The 24,184-nt window shown below is 32.3% G+C and overlaps 1 protein-coding gene across 2 annotated transcripts in view; it reads left to right on the forward strand.

Annotated features, from left to right (window-relative positions):
* The first annotated feature begins 2,321 nt into the window (after positions 1-2,321).
* The window catches only part of LOC117117700 (protein lin-28 homolog), a 32,499-nt gene continuing 10,636 nt past the window's right edge, over positions 2,322-24,184 (forward strand). The window contains exons 1-2 of one of the 2 annotated variants that reach the window (XM_033262094.1): positions 2,322-2,505; positions 19,171-19,433. In XM_033262094.1, coding sequence (XP_033117985.1) covers positions 19,197-19,433 — 237 coding nt within the window. In that variant the 5' untranslated portion in view covers positions 2,322-2,505; positions 19,171-19,196. Of the gene's footprint in view, positions 2,506-12,146; positions 12,504-19,170; positions 19,434-24,184 lie in introns of those variants that run through there. The other variant, XM_033262091.1, reaches the window with a different exon arrangement.

Below are 24,184 nucleotides of genomic sequence, written 5' to 3' on the forward strand. Positions count from 1 at the left end.
CAACCCCGGGTTTTAAGAACACTGGGACTGCTGAAATTGCTTTAAAGATAAGAACAAATTGAGGTAAAATTTCAAATGCGATAATTATGTTCTTTTTTTTAATCTAGAAAAAATATTTTAGTCTTATTTTTACATAGACACAGTAGGTGTGACAATGACGATATCCTTTGTAATACAGTACAGTATATTTGCTGTGAAATAATATTGGTCTATCTCCGAAAGCTCTGGTTCTATTTCTGGCTGTTTACTTACATTTACTTTTTAGCTGTTGCTTATCATTTTTGTATCTCTACTGAGATCCAGCCATTGTTTCCCACAGCATTGTTGTTTTCCAGTATTAATAACACTTGTTTCCTAATTACAGTACTACTTTTTAAAATTTACAATTTAAAATGTACATGCACAATTTAAAATATATTATTTCTCCCGATTAAACCTATAGGCCTAACTATTTAAAAAAAAATCATACAACCACTGGACTGAAAATAGGAATGGTTGACAACAGATTTATTTCTAAACAATTCGCTTGGTATTATACGATTGTAATTGAAACAAATCCTTGTTTATTTTCGAATTCAATTTCAGTATAGTAATGATAATAATAATAACAAACTAAATTGTATAGGCTACTGCGTGGATGTGTGGAGTGTTGGTAGACTACCCAAAGAAGCAAGAAACACAGAATTTTCATATATTTTTTCTACTGTAGAACCATGGACCTATTAATAAGATTATTAATAGGTCCATGGTAGAACAATCTGACCAGTTTCAGCCACGTCAAAACATGGTACGTCATAAAGGCTACGTCATAATTCCCGTATCTGATTGGCTGCTTCTTACGATTTCTGGTCCAAATACGTCTCTTGGAGTCAACTTTCGTAAGAGACGTAACACAAGCATGATCACTCAAGCATAAGTCACTGAATCGCGGTTTTCTGTAAAATCGTGGAAAATCGACGTATCGCATGAAAATTCAATACGACGGTTTCCTGTCCAACATTGCTTTGCGACGATTTAACCTTACGTTACGTCGATTTCACAACGCACCATTCGCAATCGGTTTCCTGTCAAATCGCATTTTGTTACGAAAATGACGTAGTCGTAAGTAAATCTGCCTTCTTACGTCGACAGGAAACCAGGCTAACACAGTGCAAAGAATGGGGGCGGTAACTACCACCCGTGCTATAGTGAGGTATACTTTCAACACTGCTATTCTTCCTTTTATAATCCAGTATTGGTGGCTATAAAGTAAATCTAGTAGGCCTACCACATGGAACTATGATGTACTACCACCGGTATTTTAAAATCACACAGAGGGTTGGGGTTGGCGATTGGGTGGTTATAGCCTACCATATAGCAGAGAACATTTACTGTATCTTTTGCAAGACCTGTGAGCTTGCAAATCCAAGGATATAGGGCTTCTGATCCAGTCCACAGATATTTTATATATGAATCTAATCGCTTACAGGTCCGATAATTTGTTTCTGTCAAAAGCCTATCTCTTTAATCAAGGAAACCTAGTTTCTTGTCCCAGTGACCAAGTGACATAACATCCGACAATATATTACCAGTTAGGCCTAAGCCTATTCCCAAAGAGCTTGGGTTTACGTAATAATATTTTTCATTCCTTATATATATATACTGGGTATCCTGATCAGTAGATATCTACTATTTTCCCACATGGCCCAGTTATGCTTTAGTAACAAAGTCTTAGTTTCTTGTCCCAGTGACCAAGTGACATAACATCCGACAATATATTACCAGTTAGGCCTAAGCCTATTCCCAAAGAGCTTGGGTTTACGTAATAATATTTTTCATTCCTTATATATATACTGGGTATCCTGATCAGTAGATATCTACTATTTTCCCACATGGCCCAGTTATGCTTTAATAACAAAGTCTTATAATGATACTTAGGGAGTGGAGTTGTTTTAGTCGTGAGGAAAAAAAAAACCTGCTGTTACACGGGAATTGATCCCATGACCCTGGAATTGGAAGGCAAGCATCTTAACCACCAAGCTTTTTAACGCCACCGAGCAGCGTATTAATATAGAGTCATAGCCAATGATTTGGGAATAGGCCTAAGTCTTTGTTATTGCCTATTTCCAAATATTAGGAATATTCGGTAGACCAAGTGGATATTATCATTGCTTTAAGAAAAACTCTGATATGGAAATATAAATCTTTTTGCAAAATATATGACTTCATTCTTCTGTCTGTGGACTCGTAATAGCCTACTGCGCATTCATAAGATCTAGGCCTACTACTCCCACTGGCAGAGTACTTCCGCCTCCAGTTTAAAGTTTTGTGGTTGTCTTTGAACGCTACAGTGACGTCACCTTAAATCACTGAATTGAAATACTGCATGAACTTTTAATGTGCAGTTTAAAACCAACTTGTTCGATTGTGGTTCGATAGAACAGTTGCTGCTGTGGTCTGGGAATGTGTTCCTTCATTATTATCGATGATCGTTTAACGTTGACACCAACCTGTGAAGAAAAGAAAGTAAGTATAGGCTAGGTTTTTATTTTTAAATTTATGTCAATACCACGTTTATACAATATCTATTATTAGATGACTTTTAGAGGTTTTTTCTTGACAGATTCATACAGGGTTAAATACAGTGGCGTGGCACCACTGGGGAGGGGAGCAGAGATTAATACCCCGTCGGATATGGCAAATCTCCTCCTCCCGTTGGCCACGACTGGTCGAAACTAGTAGAAAAATAATTATGAATTTATTTGGCCATAATAAATAGTAATACATTATAAAACGTCTCAAAACAAAATTGGCCAGAAAATCTCCCTGTCTGGACGCCACGGGATTAACCCCTGTACACCATCAGGGCCATGATCGGGACATCGCGGCCCCGCTGGCCTTCACTGTAAAATGTTGAATTGAAACCCCCAACCCCTGTTGGAGATAACCTCTCAAATTTACAGGCTATCAATAAATAATAATAGGCCTAATAATAATAATAATAATAATAATAATAATAATAATAATAAAATACAAATAATATTACAAATAATAATAAAAATAATACAAATAAGGAAAAGGAATAGCACAATGAACCGTAACCAAGGGGAGTTGATCTCCCCAACATATACAATGACATCATTGGCATCCCGACCCGCAGCCCCGGAGATCGTCTGTCATCAACATCGACAGATAGAGATGTACGACGTCACAATTCAGGGACGTCATAGTTAGTCCACTCAACTCAACACCAATATCAATTGAAAAGGAGACTAGATTAGTCTCGAAACGTCCTGAGTAAGTTTACTTTATTTCTTATTCTTAACACAAACGAACTATCATCCAATTACATTAAGAAGCCAGATGAATTATTTCAATGATAATAAATAACAAGTACGATAGGCCTTTCGACCTGTACCTCATCATTTATCTAGAAGGTTGAAATAGCTTTGGAGAATAGAAGTGTTATAAAACATATCGTAATGTTAGAAGGATTTGTCCAATGATTCTGGTTATAAAGTCGGGCGCCAAGTTATAAATGTATTCGAATTTTATTGAACCTTAACGTTAGTAACGTTAGTTGTACTCTAAAAATGATTGGTGGCCAAGTTAAAAATGATTGTTAAGACATATCCAAGTTTATATCTTATATGCCTGGGAGGGATGTAGGCCTAGTGCCTTTCATGTTGCTATTTTTGCAGTAACTATTTACATAGGCCTACTAATAAAGCCGATACTAATTTAAATAATCTTGAAACTCATTCAATTAATACAATGAATTCCTCCTTTAAAAAAAATAAAGTGAGTCTTAAAGGACTTTGGATACAGATCAAAACTAACAAGTTTTTCCTAAGCCTCTACAAACTTTCTTTTACATTGACTGTCATTGTAGATTAGACCTATTATTTATGCGCCCTACTATAGACCTAAGTTTGGATTGGATTGGATTGGCGATTAAAAAACATTTTTTCGCTTTGAAACATTTTTTTCAATTAAAACCAAATAAAACTTAATTAAAGAAAGATTAATCTTGATTGTTTATTATGTCAACAAAGAGGCACAGTTTTACGAACGCAGCCTAAATTCATTAATAATAATGTTAATAATGTTAGACTTATATAGCGCAAAGTACCAGAGCTTCGATGCTTTTAAAATGATAAAGCTCAATCACCGATGTATTTTGATTATTAAGCAACACCAAAACGGAATATCATTATACACGAAATAACTAGTTTCATGTACCATGTGATTTAAAATTTGCTCCAACTGGGATTGAAACTATTCTTGACCAAAACCCGAGTTGAATACCTCGTACATCTCTGTTACTTTTGTTTGGTATGTTGCGTGATATAGGCCTATTAGGCCTATTAGTACGGTATCTCATTTATTTTTTGGCAAATTGGTAACATGAATATTGGGTCAAAATGTTCTTACTTCGTCAGGAGTGAGCGTTACAAATGGATCTATGATTGCATCATCACGAATGAAAGTAGGCCTATTATATCATTAGACCCGCCAGTTTATAGCTTTGGTTGTATAACATGTTTCTTTTACAAACCCCGAAGGGAGTACATTGAAAGTTATCAAGTTCCATAAATCTGTATCATTTTACATTATGAAGGGAATAACAAAACTTTAGAGAACGACGATGCCTAAATATTGTTTTTTTTAAAGTAAAATACACCACGCTAGTTGAAGAAGTTTCGAGAATGTTTCAACAAAAACCATAATATAGAATTTCACGGTAGGTTTATGATAAATCGTGTTTCAGATAACTCGGTCGTTGGCGGTTTTCCAACATACTCATGTATAGGCCTAACCTTTAGCAATCATCGACGGATGGGACTCGTGAAATCAGTTCGAATTCTAAAGAAAAGGCGAGGAGGAAAGGGGTTGGTTTTTAAGTAGGCCCTATCCACTTACATATTGATTTTTAAAGTTGCCGGGTATGAGACCACACTATTCCAGAAATTAATCACGTTTTAAACAGACAGACCGATATGTGCACAATGATAATGATTAGGTATTGCTATTTATATCATTATTATCTAAATAATACAATAATAAAGTAGTTGTAGAGCCCCCATCCCCATATAAGTATTAGTGTTGGTAATAATGATAATTTTAATAATATGGATAAAAATAATGATGATGGTAAATAATAATCCTCATCATTTTTATTGGTGCAGTAGTAAATATCATCGTCATCAACATAACCACCACCACCACCATCATCATCGTTATCATCGTCATCATCTTTATCATTGTCATTGTCACCATCATCATCATTACCATCTTCTTCTAGGTATTATCACAATCATCATAGTCATTATATCATAGCCACCACCACCATTATTATCCATCATCATCATTGTCACCATCATCATCATTACCATCTTCTTCTAGGTATTATCACAATCATCATAGTCATTATATCGCCATTGTCATCATCACCATCATTGTCATCATCATCATATTAGAAGGAGTCACAACAAAATCCTCTCTTTTGATCAGTCTACTTTTCCGACAAGATAAGAAAGCAGAGAGGTAGATAACGACGAGGTTCAATTACCGAATATGAGCATGCGCAGTAAACCTTCTTATGCTTGTGCGTGACGAAAAAGCATGGCAACTAGAGAGAGTGTCAGTTATCAACTACACGCTAGCGTCAAACCGATACAACAAAATGCCCCTATATCATTTCCCTGCTACGAAAACATGTTCAGTTTGAACTCAAATTACGTTTCTGTACGAAACTGTAAGAAAATGAGACATAAAGAAAATGATAGTTAACAAGTTGCATAAACTATTTGTCCTAGTTATAAAATGGAGATACGTGCGGAAAATATATAATAAAACTTAAAAACTTATCAAAAACCCATGAAAATTACAAATGACGGTGTACGAACAAACACATATAACTCCACTTCAAATAGTCGTAACTTTTTAAGGAAAAGGCGAATTTTTATGCGGTTTTTTGTAAATTATTCTTCGTAAAACTCTCTCGAGATGCAATTTATTGAACAGCGAAAATTGAATTAAAAAAAACTCTGCGCATGCTCTACTGGTCGTTTGTCACGAAATTATTTTCTCTACAAAGACAAAATTTTAACAATTTAGGGCGCAAGATCGTCGGAAAAGTACCCTATTGACAAAAGACAGGCAGTTAGTCACGGTTCTCTTTGAAGATTCGGTACACCGCGCTACACCGCGCTTCGCTCATTGGCTGTAGATAAGTAGATAAATGTGTTGTGACTCCTTCTAAATAACAACTCCCTGATCATAGTCATTATATCATCATCATTATCATCATCATCATCATCATCATTGAAACCATCATCATCATCATCATTGAAATCATGGATGCATTTACTAGGCATTGGCATTGTAAATGATACTTTTAAATATAAAATTGCACTATTTGTTTATAAGCCAGCCGTGATTTTCAGCTGGTGAATTGTTTCAAAGAACGTCTTATTCGGGTTCATTTTATTCTTAACTGTCTTGGTTGAGGGCGGCATAGGGAACCTTGATAGTGTCCAGGGAAGCCACGAAAATAACAAGAAATATGTCTTATTTGGGGCACAAAAGTATAATAACTATTTATGAGACTCTGGCCCTCTATTCAAAGGATCGTCAGTATCGAAAGATGATGATGATAAGGATGATGATAATGATGGTGGTGATGATGATGATGATGTAGTGATGATGGGGATGGGGATGGAGAGTGTGATGATAATGGCAATGAGGTTGATGGTGATAATGGTCCTAATAATGATATTGATGATACAAGCAAGGAGGGTATAAAAATAAGGTACCGTAACTTTGAAATCGGAACAATGAGCCCAAACGCGATTTTGATATGATATTAATAATAATTTAAGATAAATGAAATTAATAATACTAATACTAATGTATTACTAAAAATAGTAATATTAATACATTTATTTTTTGAAAACCTAGAACTGCACGGTTCAGGGGTGGCGCCAGTGGGTATGGGGGGGGGGGGAGAAAGGCCCCAATTCGTCGGGGAGAAAAAACAATTAAATGTATTTTTTACATATTAGTAGTATTGAAATTTTGAATTTGAAAACCCTAAATTATCATAAAGGAATGTCGAGCGACGACTGACCACGCCCACTTTGCTCTCTTCGGTGAAATCGGCCCCACCACCGGTGGGGACCTGGACCCTCCGCCAGGCAAATCCTGGCGCCACCCCTGGCACGATTACAATGAAGAAGCAGTTTTAGGAATTGTTTCGATAAACCACAATAAAAAAGTTTTTTGGCGGCTTCTGCGTTCCATAACCATTTATGTTTTAGGAACATTATAAAACTGAAGTAGCCAGAACTTAAATCGTGTTTATTACAGCATATTTTTATTTATTTTTATTTATTTATTCTTTATACTGGGTGGACTCTTCAGTCAAAAAGACTGTTCTCCCAGTGAGTGCCCAGTATACACACAGATAAAATGGAGAAAATAAAAGAAGTCCTAACAATAAAAAGTAAAAAAGACACCATAAAACTAAAAAGTAAAAATATATAAATAGATATGTAAAAATATATAAATATAAAAAGTTAAAAAAATTCCTAGTCCTAAGACCGAAAGGTCCACTGATAAAACTCAGATTAGAAAGTATAATACATACTCCAAGCACCGAAACGCACGCCACCGCGCCGGGACCCAACATCCCGACACCAGCCGTGTCACCATAAGGAATTGACTATTCCCGATGATAACACAATCAATGCCGAAACACGAGGGCGCGCACCCCGATACCCGGAGCATGCATTACACCATCTAGTCCTTAGAGTTCCAAACAACAGAACCCCTGAAAGAAAATCTTCTTCTACCAGATTCAGTTCTAGCTTTTGGTAAAAGTAAATTACCAGTAGAACTGGATCTGGTAGAATAGCTATGTACATCTCTTAACAGAGTAAAACAATTAAGGTGAGTAGGGACTCTGCCACTCAAGCATTTTTTAACTGAAGTAAGTAAATGATTATTTCTTCTTTCACATAGAAAGGACCAACCGAGAGATAAATGCATTCTAATTAGATTTGAGCGATTATCAGCTTTAAGAATCACTCGAGCAGCCCTATTTTGCAGCTTTTGAAGCTTGTCTTCCAAACCCTTCCCACAGTTTCCCCAAACTAAGTCACAAGTAGTAGTTGCATAAAGCAACTACTTATAACCAATGGCAAGGTAAGCATACTCGACAACTTAACGGTATGCTGTCACCTAGCATCACCTGTAGTACGGTACCTTGTATCTTGGTATTATTAAACTATAATGTGAATATTTTAATGTTGAATGTGACTGTCAATATTAATATACTGCACCTCTAGGGATATCTAGTCACCATGCTGGGAGTGCAGATGGTCAAACAGATCTGTACGTGATTGTTTAGAAATACAATTTTAAAAAAATGAATTGATGAAAACTATATGCGTTGTAATGATATATCTATAAATAATAATGATAATATTAATAATAATAATAATAATAATAATAATAATAATAATAATAATAATAATAATAAGGAAATGATAATAGTGTTATTACTGTTAATTTTAATAATACTAGTTTAACTAAATAGGCCTATTTAAGTTTAATAAAATTAAAAGGATAATAATAAATAAGAATAATAATCAATAATATATAATAAAATAATGCTAGGAGTGCAGATGATGAAACAGATCTGTACGTGATTGTTTTGAAATACAATTTTTAAAAAATGAATTGATGAAAACTATATGCGTTGTAATGATATATCTATAAATAATAATAATAATATTGTTATTACTGTTAATTTTAATAATACTAGTTTAACTAAACAGGCCTATTTAAGTTTAATAAAATTAAAATGATAATAATAAATAAGACTAATAATCAATTTATAAATAATAATGATAATATTAATAATAATAATGATAATAGTGTTATTACTGTTAATTTTAATAATACTAGTTTAACTAAACAGGCCTATTTAAGTTTAATAAAATTAAAATGATAATAATAAATAAGAATAATAATCAATAATATATAATAAAATAATGCTGGGAGTGCAGATGATGAAACAGATCTGTACGTGATTGTTTTGAAATACATTTTTTTTAAATTAATTGATGAAAACTATATGCGTTGTAATGATATATCTATAAATAATAATAATAATAATATTGTTATTACTGTTAATTTTAATAATACTAGTTTAACTAAACAGGCCTATTTAAGTTTAAAAAAATTAAAATGTTAATAATAAATAAGACTAATAATCAATAATATATAATAAAATAATGGAAATACAGGTAACAATGTAAATATCATGTTAAGATATTAAAACAATTATCGTTGTCATTTTCATGAATTGTATGTCTATTTATCGCATAGGCCTATTTATTGAATTTGTTTTCTTGTTCTACCAGTATTCTTTCTGTAATCATATTTTAATTTGATACTGTAAGTTTGTCCGGTTTTGTATTGTGCTGATCGAGTTAGGCATTGAACTATAATAACTTTATAATTATTTTATAGCTCGATGGGTTAGCCTATTATGTAGTGTAAGTTATGGTATGCGAGTAAACAAACACAATTTAATGAAGTGGTAATGACAAACTAACCGTTTTAACTACAAGGTCATTTTCCCCTATGAAGTATTGCCCGAGAACCCATTTCGAGGTAATTAGGTCAACCAATTTCCCCGGGGGAACAATCACTGACCGTTATAAAATATACCCCGGGTGACTGAAGATGTAAAGCCCTCCTTTTTCACAAAAATATTTTTAAAACTATTCAAAATGTGGATGTAGTAAGGTGGTTTTCATTATTTCATACTAGGCCAAGCTTAAAATTAAAACAAATTCATTAACGTTCATATGAAAATTGTATTATTAAATAAAAACAATTATGAAAGTAAATAAAAAATATCGGTATCATAGACCTAGATCCTATGCATAATATGTGACATGAATGTACCCTACCCAAGATGGGAAACTTTCCGTTGTGTGTATCAGAGGCTTGAGTATAATAGACCTTTCCGGAGTGTCAATCAAACTTAACAACTGACTAATCAGAACAGCGCTAGGAATACGCGCGCGTCTTACAAACACACGTGTTGTCCAAAAACGCACGTGTTCGCGTATGTTTTAACAATGCCGTCTTGTGGGACCTTATCAACAATATCCAAGGGGCGGAGCTTAGCGGAAAGGTCCATTCCATTGATAGTGTTCTTCTGTTTATAGGTCTACTGTCAGTGACGGAGAACAAATAAAATTATACGTATCAGATCAAAAAGTAAAAAGGGTGCAACCTTACCACATACAAGTTTAATCTAGACAAGTAATTTTAAAAGGCAGATAATCATAATGTCGCAATTGGTAAAATTGGTAAAAGTTTTTGTTAAAAAAATTTTAACGTGGGACTATAGTTTTTCTCATATCACTTGTTTAACCAAGTTCGTTCATCTCTAATTCGACATCAATCGTATTATTTTATCTTCAAATAAATTGTTCATCCGCGTCATAGTCGTATTATAATATGAATTTACTTGTTATGAATTAACGAAAAGATAAGCATAAACTACAAATTAAATGGCGGTAAATTAAGCTCTTTGCAAATGCACGAGGATAGCACCCGAAAGGTCTTCCAGTTTAGTGTAAACTTGAAGAATATAAGCCTAGAACTTTGGTAAAATGTGGTGGTGGAGTAAAACCCTTTTAAAAACTTCATCGGTTGGTGCTTTAACAGTAAATTTTGCAATTCCAGAGGAGGTATAAAAATACATTACTATATATTCCATTCTCTGGATGTTTGAGGAAAGAAATACTGTATATCATATCCCGACTTGAGTGTGGAATACCATGTCTGGATTGTTCTCTGTGCGAGGTTTTGGAGCCGGTATAGTGGAGTGCTCATTGTGAATTTTGTAGAACATTGTAGATCTTGCAATTTGTCAGTCATATTAGGGTTTTTGACGATAGACCACGGTGTTAAGCTGTAACAGGGGAGGATCCAGAGAAGTCCAAAAGGGGGCCGAAAATGGGGCTGATCGAGACAACACTACCCCAGGGTGTCCGGGGGCATGGCCCGCGAACTTTTGTTTTCTATACGCCCGATTTTCCAAAAAAGGGAGGGGGCCTCCACTAAATCCGCCCTGTGTATGGAAAGTTTATTTTGTTGAGGGTGACTCTGGCAGCACGGCGTTGCATCTTTCTAGAACATCTACATGAGGATTCACAAACTACATTTTTCTTTCACTTTTTTTTCCTGAAATTGGTCTGACAATTGACCTCTAAACTTTTGTTTTTTGTTTTTTGTTTTTTTTTCATTTTGGTTACTTAAAGCCAGGCTCCGGAGAATTTGGTTTTTTTTTGGTATGTTATACAACTGATGTTTTTTAAAGACACATATAGCGGTTAATGAGATACAGATTTTGAATATTTAAAAGCTGGGGACAAAGGGGCGTAACCAACCCCTTTCCCACCTTTTTTCGCCAAATAGGCCTATGCCTTGTTTTAATCTTAGGAAATAGAACATGGTCCACTATTTAAACGGTGGTGAATCCAATAAATAATAATAATTAAAGAGGGTGCGTCAAAAACAGTTAAATGGAAGAAATATAAACAAAGTCAGATTTACAAAAGATACTTAAAAAATCAAAATACTGTTCAAATTCCAAAAGAATATCAAAGTTAGTAAACATTAATATTTCCTTATTCAGTTAATATGAACTAAAATGTGATCTTAAACTAAAAAACTAAAGGCAATATCATTTACGTGAAGTGGCCTGAAAAACACAGATACACATAATAAAATTTATAAAAAACTAAACAAATCATAAAAAGTAATAAAGGACTGACGTTAATAATTGTCCTAAAAGGTCTTTTAATAGAAACTTGTCTTTCATGGTGAAAGGCCCTTCGGCCTGAGCATTTTCGGATCGCATTGTATGCTGTGCGTCGCCTTTTCGCGCGGGTATTTTTAAAATTTTTATTTTCATTTCCGTATTAAGAAGAAATGTTCATGCTTCGTTCCGATTCGCTGAGGCTTAAGGTCAGTATAGGCAATCAAATGGGTGTGGGTTCTTTTTCAGGGAATCTTTCAGGCCACCCGCTGATTGGCTACGTATAATTTACTTGTCAATGAGTTTGGTCACTAACCGGTAACAATTCATACTCACGCATCATACACATTTACACACACTACATATTGCTCTCTCGAAAGTCACGTGGAAGTATATCCAGTTGTTTGTGTATTAACTGTTACTACTAACTAGAGACCATCAACCTTGTAGGCCAAATATATCGGATTTCTGTATTGTCAGGCCAGGCCAAGTTTGGGTCAGCTCCTAATGTTACTTATATAACCACCCATGATACGGTTCCCCGGATTGTCTTTTTTTTCGTGGAGTATATACTAAGGAATAACTAGGCCTCTGGTCTAGGCCGTACGAGGAATCAGCAGTTGTACGGGAGAGGAGGCTGTCAGCTACCACAGAAGGAGGATGGCCTCAACTTCAGGTGCTTAGCTCGTTTCTACCTTTCTAACCCTTATTTTGTATGGAACACGTTTAAAATTCACAATTCGTGGATCTGAGGTTAATAAAATCCTCAGCCTAAAGCTTTATTGTTTGTACATTACTGTGGGTTTGATCGAATACTAAGTAAATTTATAATTATTAGGCCTCAATATAAATCTGATGGACATTTGATACGGATTAGGATTAGGCAGATCTATTAAATTACAGAGATTACTGGTGATTAATCAATTAATCACATTGCAAATTTGCACTATCAAAAAAGAGACAAATTCCCGAATATGCGTAGGCCTATAGTTCCTTGTCCGACCCTACACGGTATGCAATCAACTGGTGCCGTACGCGAGATTTAATTCTTTGATGTTCATGCTATCATCAGTATTTAAGTAGGCCTGATATTATATACAAAATGGTCTTATATTATAATGAATGTGTAATAATTTCAAAAAGTTCAGCAAGTCTATAGGCCTACTTGTTACAAACACTTTGAAACAAGTTTTTTCGAAGTTTGAGTTTTACATTTTACAATTAATCTTCATTGTACATTTTTATTTCTCAAAATAAATGTGCAAAGTATGTTGATTATTTAAGAGAAAAGGGTAAAAACAGAAATGTAACGTGTACAGAAACATTTAATCATGTAGTAGTTTTGATCAACTTGAATACAAATGGAAATACAACTTTACATTCATGTACAGTATAATATGCCTACTAAACATTTTGCACATTTAAAAACTCATTCTTCATTGTAAATTCCTCATTTCCAAAATATTTGGTGATTTTATATATTTAAGAAAATAGATATAGCAACAATGTATATTATATATATATATAATATATATCTGTCTCTTATACACATCTAGATGTGTATAAGTAGAACAAAAATATGAACATAGATAAATCATGTAAATATAGATAATTAACTAGAATAGAATAGATAAATAACTAGAATAGAAATGAAAAATATAACTTTATGACAATATCGTATATAATGTACTATAACAATACTTGCTTTTGTATATTGAAGAAAAGAGGTAGAAAAGCAATATAAATTGTACAGAAACATACATAAATGATGTGAATAGATAATTAACATTTAGGAACAGAAATTAAAAATATAAATTTATGACAATATATAATATACTATAAAAATATAGGCCTATTTTGATTTGTATATTCAAGGAATAGGTAGAATATAAATTATAAATTTTTCAGAAACAGATAAATCATGTAAATAGATTAACTTTAGGAATAGAAATTAAAAATATAACTTTATGACAATATAATATGTACTATAACAATATATTTTGATTTGTATATTCAAGAAAATAGGTAGAACAGTAATATAAATTATACAGAAGCATAGATAAATCATGTAAATAAATTAACATTAGGAATAGAAATGAAAAATATAACTTTATGACAATATATAATGTACTATAACAATACTTGATTTTGTATATTCAAAAAAAGAGGTAGAACAGCAATATAAATTGTACAGAAACATACATAAATAATGTAAATAGATTATTAACATTAGGAATAGAAATGAAAAATATAACTTTATGACAATTATAGTGTACTAATATAGTATGCCTATATACAGTATATTTTGATTTGTATATTAAAGAAAATAGGTAGAACAGAGGCCTAATATATACTGTACAGAAACATAAATAAATCATGTATTGACTTTAGGAATAGAAATGAAAAATATAACTTTATGACAATATATAATGTACTATAACAATACTTGATTTTGTATATTCAAGAAAAGAGGTAGAAAAGCAATATGAGTTGTACAGAAACATACAAAAATAATGTAAATAGATAATTAACTTTAGGAATGGAAATGAAAAATATAACTTTATGACAATATATAATGTACTATATAGTATGCCTATATACAGTATATTTTGATTTGTATATTCAATTAATTATTACTAATAAAATTATTATTAATTATTTACTTTGTTTTTGTAATTATACTCTATTGTTTTTGCTTTGTATGTATTTGAGGGTCCCAAATGATCAGCCCCGGCTGGATGGACCACCCTCACAAAATATTGTTGAAATAAATAAAATAGGTAGAACAGTAGGCCTAATATACATTGTACAGAAACATAAATAAATCATGTATTGACTTTAGGAATAGAAATGAAAAATATAACTTTATGACAATATATAATGTACTATAACAATATTTTGATTTGTATATTTAAAAAATAGGAAGAACATTAATATAAATTATACAGAAACATAGATAAATCATGTAAATAGATTAACCTTAGGAATAGAAATGAAAAATATAACTTTTATGACAATATATAATGTACTATAACAATACTTAATTTGTATACTTGAAGAAAAGAGTTAGAACAGCAATATAAATTGTACAGAAAGAACATAGATAAATCATGTAAATAGATTAACTTTAGGAATAGAAATGACAAATATAACTTTATTATAGAAATGAAAAATATAACTTCCTGACAATATATAATGTACTATGACGATACTAGTGTAAGTTATGTACTGTACATTTTGAATCATCTTTTACAACTGTAACCCAAAAATGTGAAGTATAGAACTTTGATCATACATGTAAGGTTTGCACATTTATTACTCTACATCGTAAATTCCTATTTCCAAAATAAAAGTGTAAAGTTGCTTGATTTTATTAATAAAAGGTAACAACAATAATATATTATAAAGATACATAAATATTCATGTTAACTTTAACATGGAATGAATAAATATAGGTATTCCAAGGTGATCAGATTAAAAACCAATAAACATTTTATATTTTGTATTACAGTACCACGTCAAATTATTATTAACTTTCTAAATGTATTTCAAGGACGGTTAAAAAAAATAGGCGAACATTTCAAATTGATTCTTTCAAAAAATGCCGATTTTCATTTGCTACAATTATTCATGTTCCATTTAACACTATTTGTAGATTGATTCTTGAGAGACTGGCCTAACATAATTTTTGACCTACAGTATAATACTCCAATGTAGTTCAACTTACTAGAGACATTTTACGCTAGGTATTCATAAAAATATAAAAATAGCAATTTCTTGTTATTCATTCGTAAGCTATGCGCTAACCATGGAGCTGTTGATAAGAAATATGATAAGCTACTTATGCAAATTACATTTGACCTTATAGTGGACTTCAATGGACACAATGGTTTGACCCTTTGTGCCATTGCGCTGTCCATCGGCCTGATAAAGGTTTAATATCTGACAAACTTAGACCTTCTAAATACCGGATATATCCTTGATGAGCGTAACTTAAATCATCCTTTAAAAAGTACTATACCAAAATTTTTTATTTTATTTAATATATTTTATTTCTTTAGGCACATATGTGCCAAGGACTTACTTTAAACAACAATATTAAACAAGAAGAATTACAAACTTTATAGGTAATAATATGTTTTATCTCATCTAATAACAAAATGTATAAATGCATAATATATAAGGAATATATTTTAGTAGCCATATAAATCTATGTAATATTTTGTAAAGTATAATAACTGTGCATAAACGTATATGATAAACGTTATTATTTCTTAACATGTAGTCTTTTAACTTAAAATATTGCGTTGTGAAAAGTTTTTTAAGTAAAAGATTTGTAAAATATTATAGGAATCCGCATTGGTACCGTATTGGTAGCTGAAATTGTTATATGCATATTTTTTCTTCGTTGACCGATTACCATTTACCATGTTTACTTATATAGGCCTATATCATTTACATAATAAACACAAACCGTTTGAATATAATCATAAGTTGGTGTTGATGTAAAACCTCTCCATGTTGGAACTGTTGGAATTTTTATAGGCTGTCCATTTTGTTCTGCTGAAAATTATTATCGGAATTATTCCTCGTTTCTGTAAAATTCCTTGTCTATTTATAGCATTTTGGAACTGAAAAAACTGTGTTAAATGTTTTACCATTGGACACGCGGCTACTACCTAGGAGTACAATTTACCCTGTTTTAAGAAATCGTTTATGATAATCTTTACAATATCTGGTATAAATCAGAATGTGTGCTTTATGATACTACGTTTAAGATTTTAGTAGGCCCGTCGTACTGTGTGTAGGCCTATCTGACGCGTAAGACCTTTTGAATATGTCATATGTTAGGCTGCCATGATGACTTATCGTATGAAAGTAGAGGCATTCGGCTGAAAAAGCCGCAACGACCGCTAAACTGTACTTCCAACTGCACGGTACGCCATTCCCTTACATGCAACAATGCCCCAAATGGTCGACAGCACTAAAAAAAAAATTGGCGTATTGTTATAATATATGAAGCTCTACTCTGCTATTAAAGTTTCGTAGATTTTCATTTTCTAGATTGTGGACATGATATACCACTGTACATTTATTACTTTTATTTTTAATTAATACATAAGATTAATTTGACGAGGCGTATGAAAAGGCTAACAAAGTGTTGACCATCACCCATTTTTAAAACTTATTCTTTCATATTTTTTCATTCCTTGCAAAGGTTTAAGATTATATTTTGTACAAATATGTAATGTTTATTACCGCGAAAACGTAAAATTGAAACTGTTATGACATGATCTATTTTTGAAATTCGCTCGAGAAGTAAGCGTGTGATTTGGTGTGTGCACACACTCACGTATTTGATGTTCTACCTGTACCACGTTTCAGTGATGAACATGGCTAATGTCCAACCGCTGACTATTTGAGCTAGGCCTATTACTACTAAAGGTAACAATTTCCACACGGTGGGTAGCGTAATCCGGTCGACATAATGAATCGGTCAGTGCGCCTTTGCCATCATCAATAAGGGTTAGTTCTATGGTTTGTCGAGAAGGTACACTAGTTTACTGGTCTTAAAAGCAGGTAGGCCTTGATATAGACATTGGTTTCAAATAGTACATACGGGTACCAGCAACTCCGAAATTAGTATATTTTGAGTCAATAAATCTTCAAGGTATCGAATAGTGCAGATTTGGCAGAAGAGTATTATGTAAACATCGAATTGTAAGATATCATAAGCTCACGAGATAACGTCACAGGTATAAGCTTACGTAACTGTGTAAGTTAAGTTATTATCTTTTAAGAACCAACTTAATTATATCTTCTACCGTACTTCCCTAGGACTATGTCTAAAGCCAAAAGTCAATATTGGTACAACTGACTCATTATAGGGCTTTACGTTAAAATACATTAAGATTTATATTTTTGTTTTTCATTCTTAGTTTTGATTTGATACCAGTCTTTGTAGGCCCTGATATATATCTGTCTCTTATACACATCTAGATGCTTATCTTGAGTGGATTGGAGTTGACACCATAATTCACAGTTTTGATATGATAACAAAAAGCAAGATCGTATTTGTTGATAGGCCTATAAGATAGAAAATTATACAATTGCGCAATTTTCTATTAAATCACGATTTTACGATCATATCTTGATGGTTCAGGGCTAAGCGCGTCAAGTGCATATTGCGTTTCGAGGCCCTGGCAAAGTTCAGTGTGATAAATATCAAGAACATTCCTTTTAGTTGTTAGTTATCGAATGAAAACTCTGAGATAGTTTAATTAACCAAATTTTAAATCATCATTCAAATAAAGGCAGTAATTAACAAGTTGAGCATGTTTATTTTAACAGGTAAAAGGATGTAACGATTGACCATCCGATCATTTTATTTTTTTAAAAATCTAGAAAATAATTAACTTGATGTCAATTACCTTGCTTTTTTAGTACAATAGTTAAGTACATATTAGGCTCAATTTATATAATGATGACATTCAAAACTTGCTTACTATAATAATAGTGAAATATGGCATACCTAGTAGAATAAGGACTATGTTAATACAGACTTCATGGTAAAACATTTATATAGTTTATTTGCTTATGTTAGGCCCAACTGGGAGTTGGTATGCATTTTAATGGAAATGGGCCAAGTACGATACAATGTTCAAAAAATGTTAGAAAAAAGATTTATGGGACACGGTCTTTGGATGAGTTATTCTAATGTTAAGATAAATATCACGTAAACATAATGTGGTGTAAATAAAGAACGTGAGTATTGTTCGTCAGCGTGACTTCAGTCGATGTCTTGCCGTGGCAATAGTTAACGGGTTTAAAACACACAATCATTATTACCGCTTCTGGTAAAAAACAAATAAGGTAGGCTTAAAGCCAGGCTTCGCAGGAAAAGAATTGATAGACCTATGTTCTTCAACTGATTTTTCTAAGACAAGAAATTGTGTCAGACGAAAAACTCTGGGACGGTTAATGAGATACATATTTTTTTAATACTGTATTTATAAACATTCAGAAAAAGGTGGAAAAGGGGTAGTTATTTCCCCTTATCCCCAGTTTTTAAATATTAAAAACGGCGTTAAAAATGGCGTTTGATGAAAAAAAAGTTTTTCATCAAACGCCATTTTTGTGTCTTAAAAAAATCAATTGTAAAACATAGGCCTATCAATCAATTTTTCCTCCGGAGCCTGGCTATAAAAGCCTTGTACAAACCACGCCTGCAGATGGCTACCACCAGTCACTTAGTGTGCGGTTTTATGAAGTTTAACATAATGTAAATTGGAACGCTTTATAATGAACGAATGTATATGATTACTGTCTTTCTCCTCAAACAGATGGAGCGCCAAAGCAAGAAGATAGTATGTCTAACAACGAAACTCCTCGCGAACAGGAGAGTATGACTTATGAAGAAGCCGTCAGGGAAGGGTTTGAACAGATGGCAATAGATGCGGACGGAAAGAAGGTGGATCCTCGTAAGGCCGCCGGCTCTCAGAATGAGGGTGAATTATACACGGGCAAGTGCAAATTTTTCAAAGTACACGAAGGATATGGATTTTTGTCCCCTGACGACGGAACAGGAGACGTTTTTGTGCACCAGGTGAGTAGACCTACACCATTTCAAGGTGTTAAACCTACAAAAGTGTACTTTCTTTCATTCATTCATTCATTTATTCATTTATTTGGTCAATATCAACATATACAAGGAAAAAAACAAATAAAACCACTTAAAAACCATCTAAAACAGTAATTCTTTTTTTAAATATGTAAAATTTCTTTAAGAAATATTTTAAAAATCGAAGAAAAAAGGGTTAAAAATTCAAAGATAAAAGGGTTAAAAATTTTGAAATACACAGAAACGAGATAATGATTTAAGAACGGTAAAAAATAAGTTAACAACAGTTAATAAAAACATCAGTATTGAGATTTATCGGAACTAATAAAAACTATTAAAAACGTAAAAAAAAGCGGTTTAAAAAGTTGTTACAGAGTACTGTGGTACCATTAATGAAATTGTACGAAAAACGGGGTACCATAATTAAAGTTAAATTTTTAAAAATATTTAAAAAGGAGCAGATGAAAAAACAAGAAGTTAATATCGACCAGGATAGCCCAAGAAAACCAACTACATAGGTTTATTTCCGTTGGGGTCCTGAAGCTCGCATATTCTCCACACGTAGTCCTATTAGCGAACAGGCGTATTCATTTTTCGATTAGGCCTAATATATATTTTTAATAACACATTTTGCACAATCAGTGGCATAGTAGATAGGAAACCTAATTATAAAATTCAAATAACTAATGAAGTTGGTCATCAGTTATATTTTTAGGAGCGAAAGTTTGAGCACCTTTTTAAAAGAAGAAGAAAGATTAATAGGTAAATTGATTGATTGATTATTTATTTGATTATTAATCATAAATGAATACTATATATATTCAAAATGATGTGTTGATAAATATTTATTTAAAAAGATTTACTAATACCGGTACAAATATCAAGTAAAATTGTTGGTATTTTAATTTCATTTTTATTTATCAATATACTTATAAAAGTTCTCCATCATAATATGGATTTAATATAAAATTTCACCAAAAAGATTAGTGTACTTTAAAAAGCAATGACCCTTTAACGTAATTCTAGGATTACTATAGTTTAATTATTGATCATTATATAAAATAATAATATAGGCCTATTAAAATATATGCTTAGGCCTAGAGTACTTATGTATATGGTAGTCTGCCCACATTGTTATTTTTACCTTTATTAATATTGTTGTATTTTAAAATAAATGAATGTTTTGATATAAAACACGATATCAGTCAAATTCTGTTACAAAAATATTTATTTCTTTGTACTTATTATTTATTCTATAAATTCTACATACACACATACAAAAAACATTCGACACACCCTCGTACAAAAGAATTGTAAAAGACAAAATATAAAGTTCGGCACAAAAAGACTGGTTAGCGGCGTGTCAAAATAGTGAAATCATACGAGATTTAAATGTAAAAGACAATAATATGAAAAATGCAAGAATAACAGAATTATGGTCATATTAATTATATTATTGATTTAGACGAAGAGAAAAATAATCATTAAAAAAGAATAAATATTACGGTTTATTTTACCATCCCAGTGTAAAACGTTTCATATACATGCAATTAGAGGAATATAAGTAGCGGGTTATATTTCATAAACGTAATAATTGCACATAATAACTTTCTGACCAATTGGTGTTCCAGGCCTACAAAAATCAAGTAATTGAAATATAGAGGACTTATTCCAGGAAAGTAGCTTAAAGAACAATAGGCTATATCTACTAAACATAGAGGTGATAGAGTAAGGTATAGGGTAGAAAATATGTTTACATACTGTAAGTACCGGTACTATACAGATGTAGTACCTATTATTAATATGCATTTAATATCTTAGAAATGAAAATATATCTTCAATTTTGTTATGGTTTATTTTTTCGAATATTTTGAGCGGCAGTACAATCTCGAACCTTGAGTTGATCGGCCCTTGTGAGCCTCCTCTTTCTTGAGCCTCCTCTTTCTTCAGCCCCTCTGCTCATCAGCACCATTGTCCAAGTGCCGTATGAATAAATGATCTCACTCTGGGTGGAAAGGCCTCTCAAGATAGGCCTACGAAGGGATTCTGCGTTTAACATCTTCACCATGGCCAACATACTTAGGTTCTAGAAATTACAAAAAGGGAGTGAGCGGTGGTAGTAACCCATTGTATACCTATGCATATATGTATGCTGCACTGATGTGGAGCTGTCTCTTATACACATCTAGATGTGTATAAGAGACAGCCTTTGCCATCATCAATAAGGGTGTAATTTTTGGAGGAGGTACCACTGTGCAAAATGCTGAAAAATGGAATTAGAAAATTATTATTCATACCACTACTTCTTACTGATATTAATAAGAGATTTCTCGAGGCAGTGAGAATTGAAAAAACCCCTTTTTTAAGTTATTGCCCTGAAGAAAATGTTCATTTCTTTGTCATTTTGACCACTTGCAAACACATTGTGTGTTTTTAGCATGTGACTACCTGTACAAAATAAGACCTCCATGATACAAACAAGTAGGCTTAAGTGGTTTTTGCGGCTGTAACTTTAGTTCAAAGTTCATTTGAAATTCTTTTTCTTTCTTGTGCTTTTTTCAGAAAGATTCTTTCGAGGATTGAGATGCTAAAAATTGAATCAATACGACACACTTGCCAGTTTCTGACATTTTATTGAAATGGCAGAGATTTGTCAAGTAATTAAAATTAATGTAATTAAACACTTACGGTATTCCAAAAACATATTACGACATGTAATGTAATCGACAATCATAACCCACCGTTCCATACTATGTACACAAACCTGATTTGTCAAACACAACCCTATACACACAATTAATACAATGTATGTCACTTTATATTATTTGCTAGGATGATTGTACCATGGATAAGTTTAAAATAGTATTCCTCTATGATTGTGCTGTGTTCTTCTTACCGATGATATTTGTTTACATCATGTACTCTATACCGTAATTGAAATAAAAGAAAAACCTCCACTATCTACGAAAACAATCAGTTAATCACGCATTCTAGGATATTATTGAGTTAATTACGATACGTTAGTTTACGTTTGTTTAAAAGCGCATTGAGGTTTTTGTTTTGATATTTATGTGCTATATAAAAACATAATGATAATTATTATTATTGCAAGATGTCAGCAAACGCCATTTACATAAACTAATAATACCACTTACTGAAAGAAATGTACAGAGGTAAAGTAAAGAGATCGAGGATTACAGTATTTGAAGAATCACTGAAATAATCAGCGTTCTATATTCATATAAGCGCACATAGCATGATTGCAGATTGCCTTTTATTGTTAAATTTTCAGGCTTAATAAAGTTAAAGCAACTGATAACTGTTGAATTGTTTGGCGAATTTATAAATCTGAAACGTTTTTATAAAGCGACTTGATACTGTGCCAGTTTGGACAGGTGTGGCTGTTTACACGAGGAATTATTGATAACACAGTGAATTCAGATTTGTATTACTGTATTATCAAATTTTAGCATTTTAGAGAAAATAATAATCACGGCATGCATATTAATTATATTTGGTATGGAGAATAAATACTATGCTATAAATCTATTGAGAAAAAATCATCACCATAGGTAACTATCTGGCCTTTACAGTAAATAGGCATGACGTTTTGACATTCCAAGCACATTAACATACTGGAGAAAGTCATCCATTTTCTTATACCAAAAAAACAAAAAACAAACGAACGAACAGGTTGTAAGAATATATTTAAGCCAAGTTTTGTTTATTTTTCTCAAAATCAGCCCTATTTTTATTATATTTACACCGTACTAAGCCAACTTTCTTTACCCAGAAAAGCAACCCAAATATTCGATACATGTTTTTTCTGCTGCTGTTAATCTATTAAAATTGAGATTATTATTCGTATAAATTAATTTCTCTGTTCTGAAATGAATACTCTAAATACTCTAAATAATACTATAAAACGGATATATAACCCACTTTATTAACATGACAATATTTCGACTTTAAATGCATGGTGCAAAATACTAAACTTATTTTTCTTGATGTGTTTGGCCAAAGCTACTGTAGTTTTAGCGTTAAGTTCGTTTTAGATACAGGAGACTTGACAAGTTCTGGAGACTGATTGCAAGATCATGGATACTCCAACGGATAAATAATCAATTTTAAAACACGTCAATGGTTCGACCAATGAAATATATTAATGTGTGCTGCAATACATTATACTTTTTGTGATGTATCGTTTACAAACTACAGTTCTCCTTTAGCGTTAAGGTTTGTTTTAGATCCATGGACACTTGACTACAGTGTTCTAAAGACTGATTGCAATATTTTGAAGATGAAGGTTCTATAATTATTTACAAAATGAAACAGACAGAATCGTAAAATCGGTTGTATTAATACAAAACTGACCATTGTTGAGAAGAATTATTTTAAATGTATTACGTTACAACCTGGTGTTTTCTGTGGTTTTCCTGCAGCTGCTCCAGTAAGCATAATTTCTACTATTCATATACCGAACAATATTGTAAAATTTATGATCCGACATACTATAAATGAGACACAGATTGGTCATTATTTTGATCTGGGAATATAAATAGATAGTACACGTATAGTGAAGATAGTATGGAGGTTAAGATGATTGCATTTCCAAGTCTCCTGGTTCAAATTCCGTCGAATTCCAGGTCTTTTCACGAATGATACAGTAACATTATAATTTTATTATCATCTTTATTTATCACCAATGTAGGTGTATGTAAGTTACTATCATGATA

The sequence above is a fragment of the Anneissia japonica genome, unplaced genomic scaffold (genome assembly GCF_011630105.1).
Source record: "Anneissia japonica isolate Jap-2015-1 unplaced genomic scaffold, ASM1163010v1 scaffold234_len1672027_cov178, whole genome shotgun sequence".
Lineage (NCBI taxonomy): Eukaryota > Metazoa > Echinodermata > Crinoidea > Comatulida > Comatulidae > Anneissia > Anneissia japonica.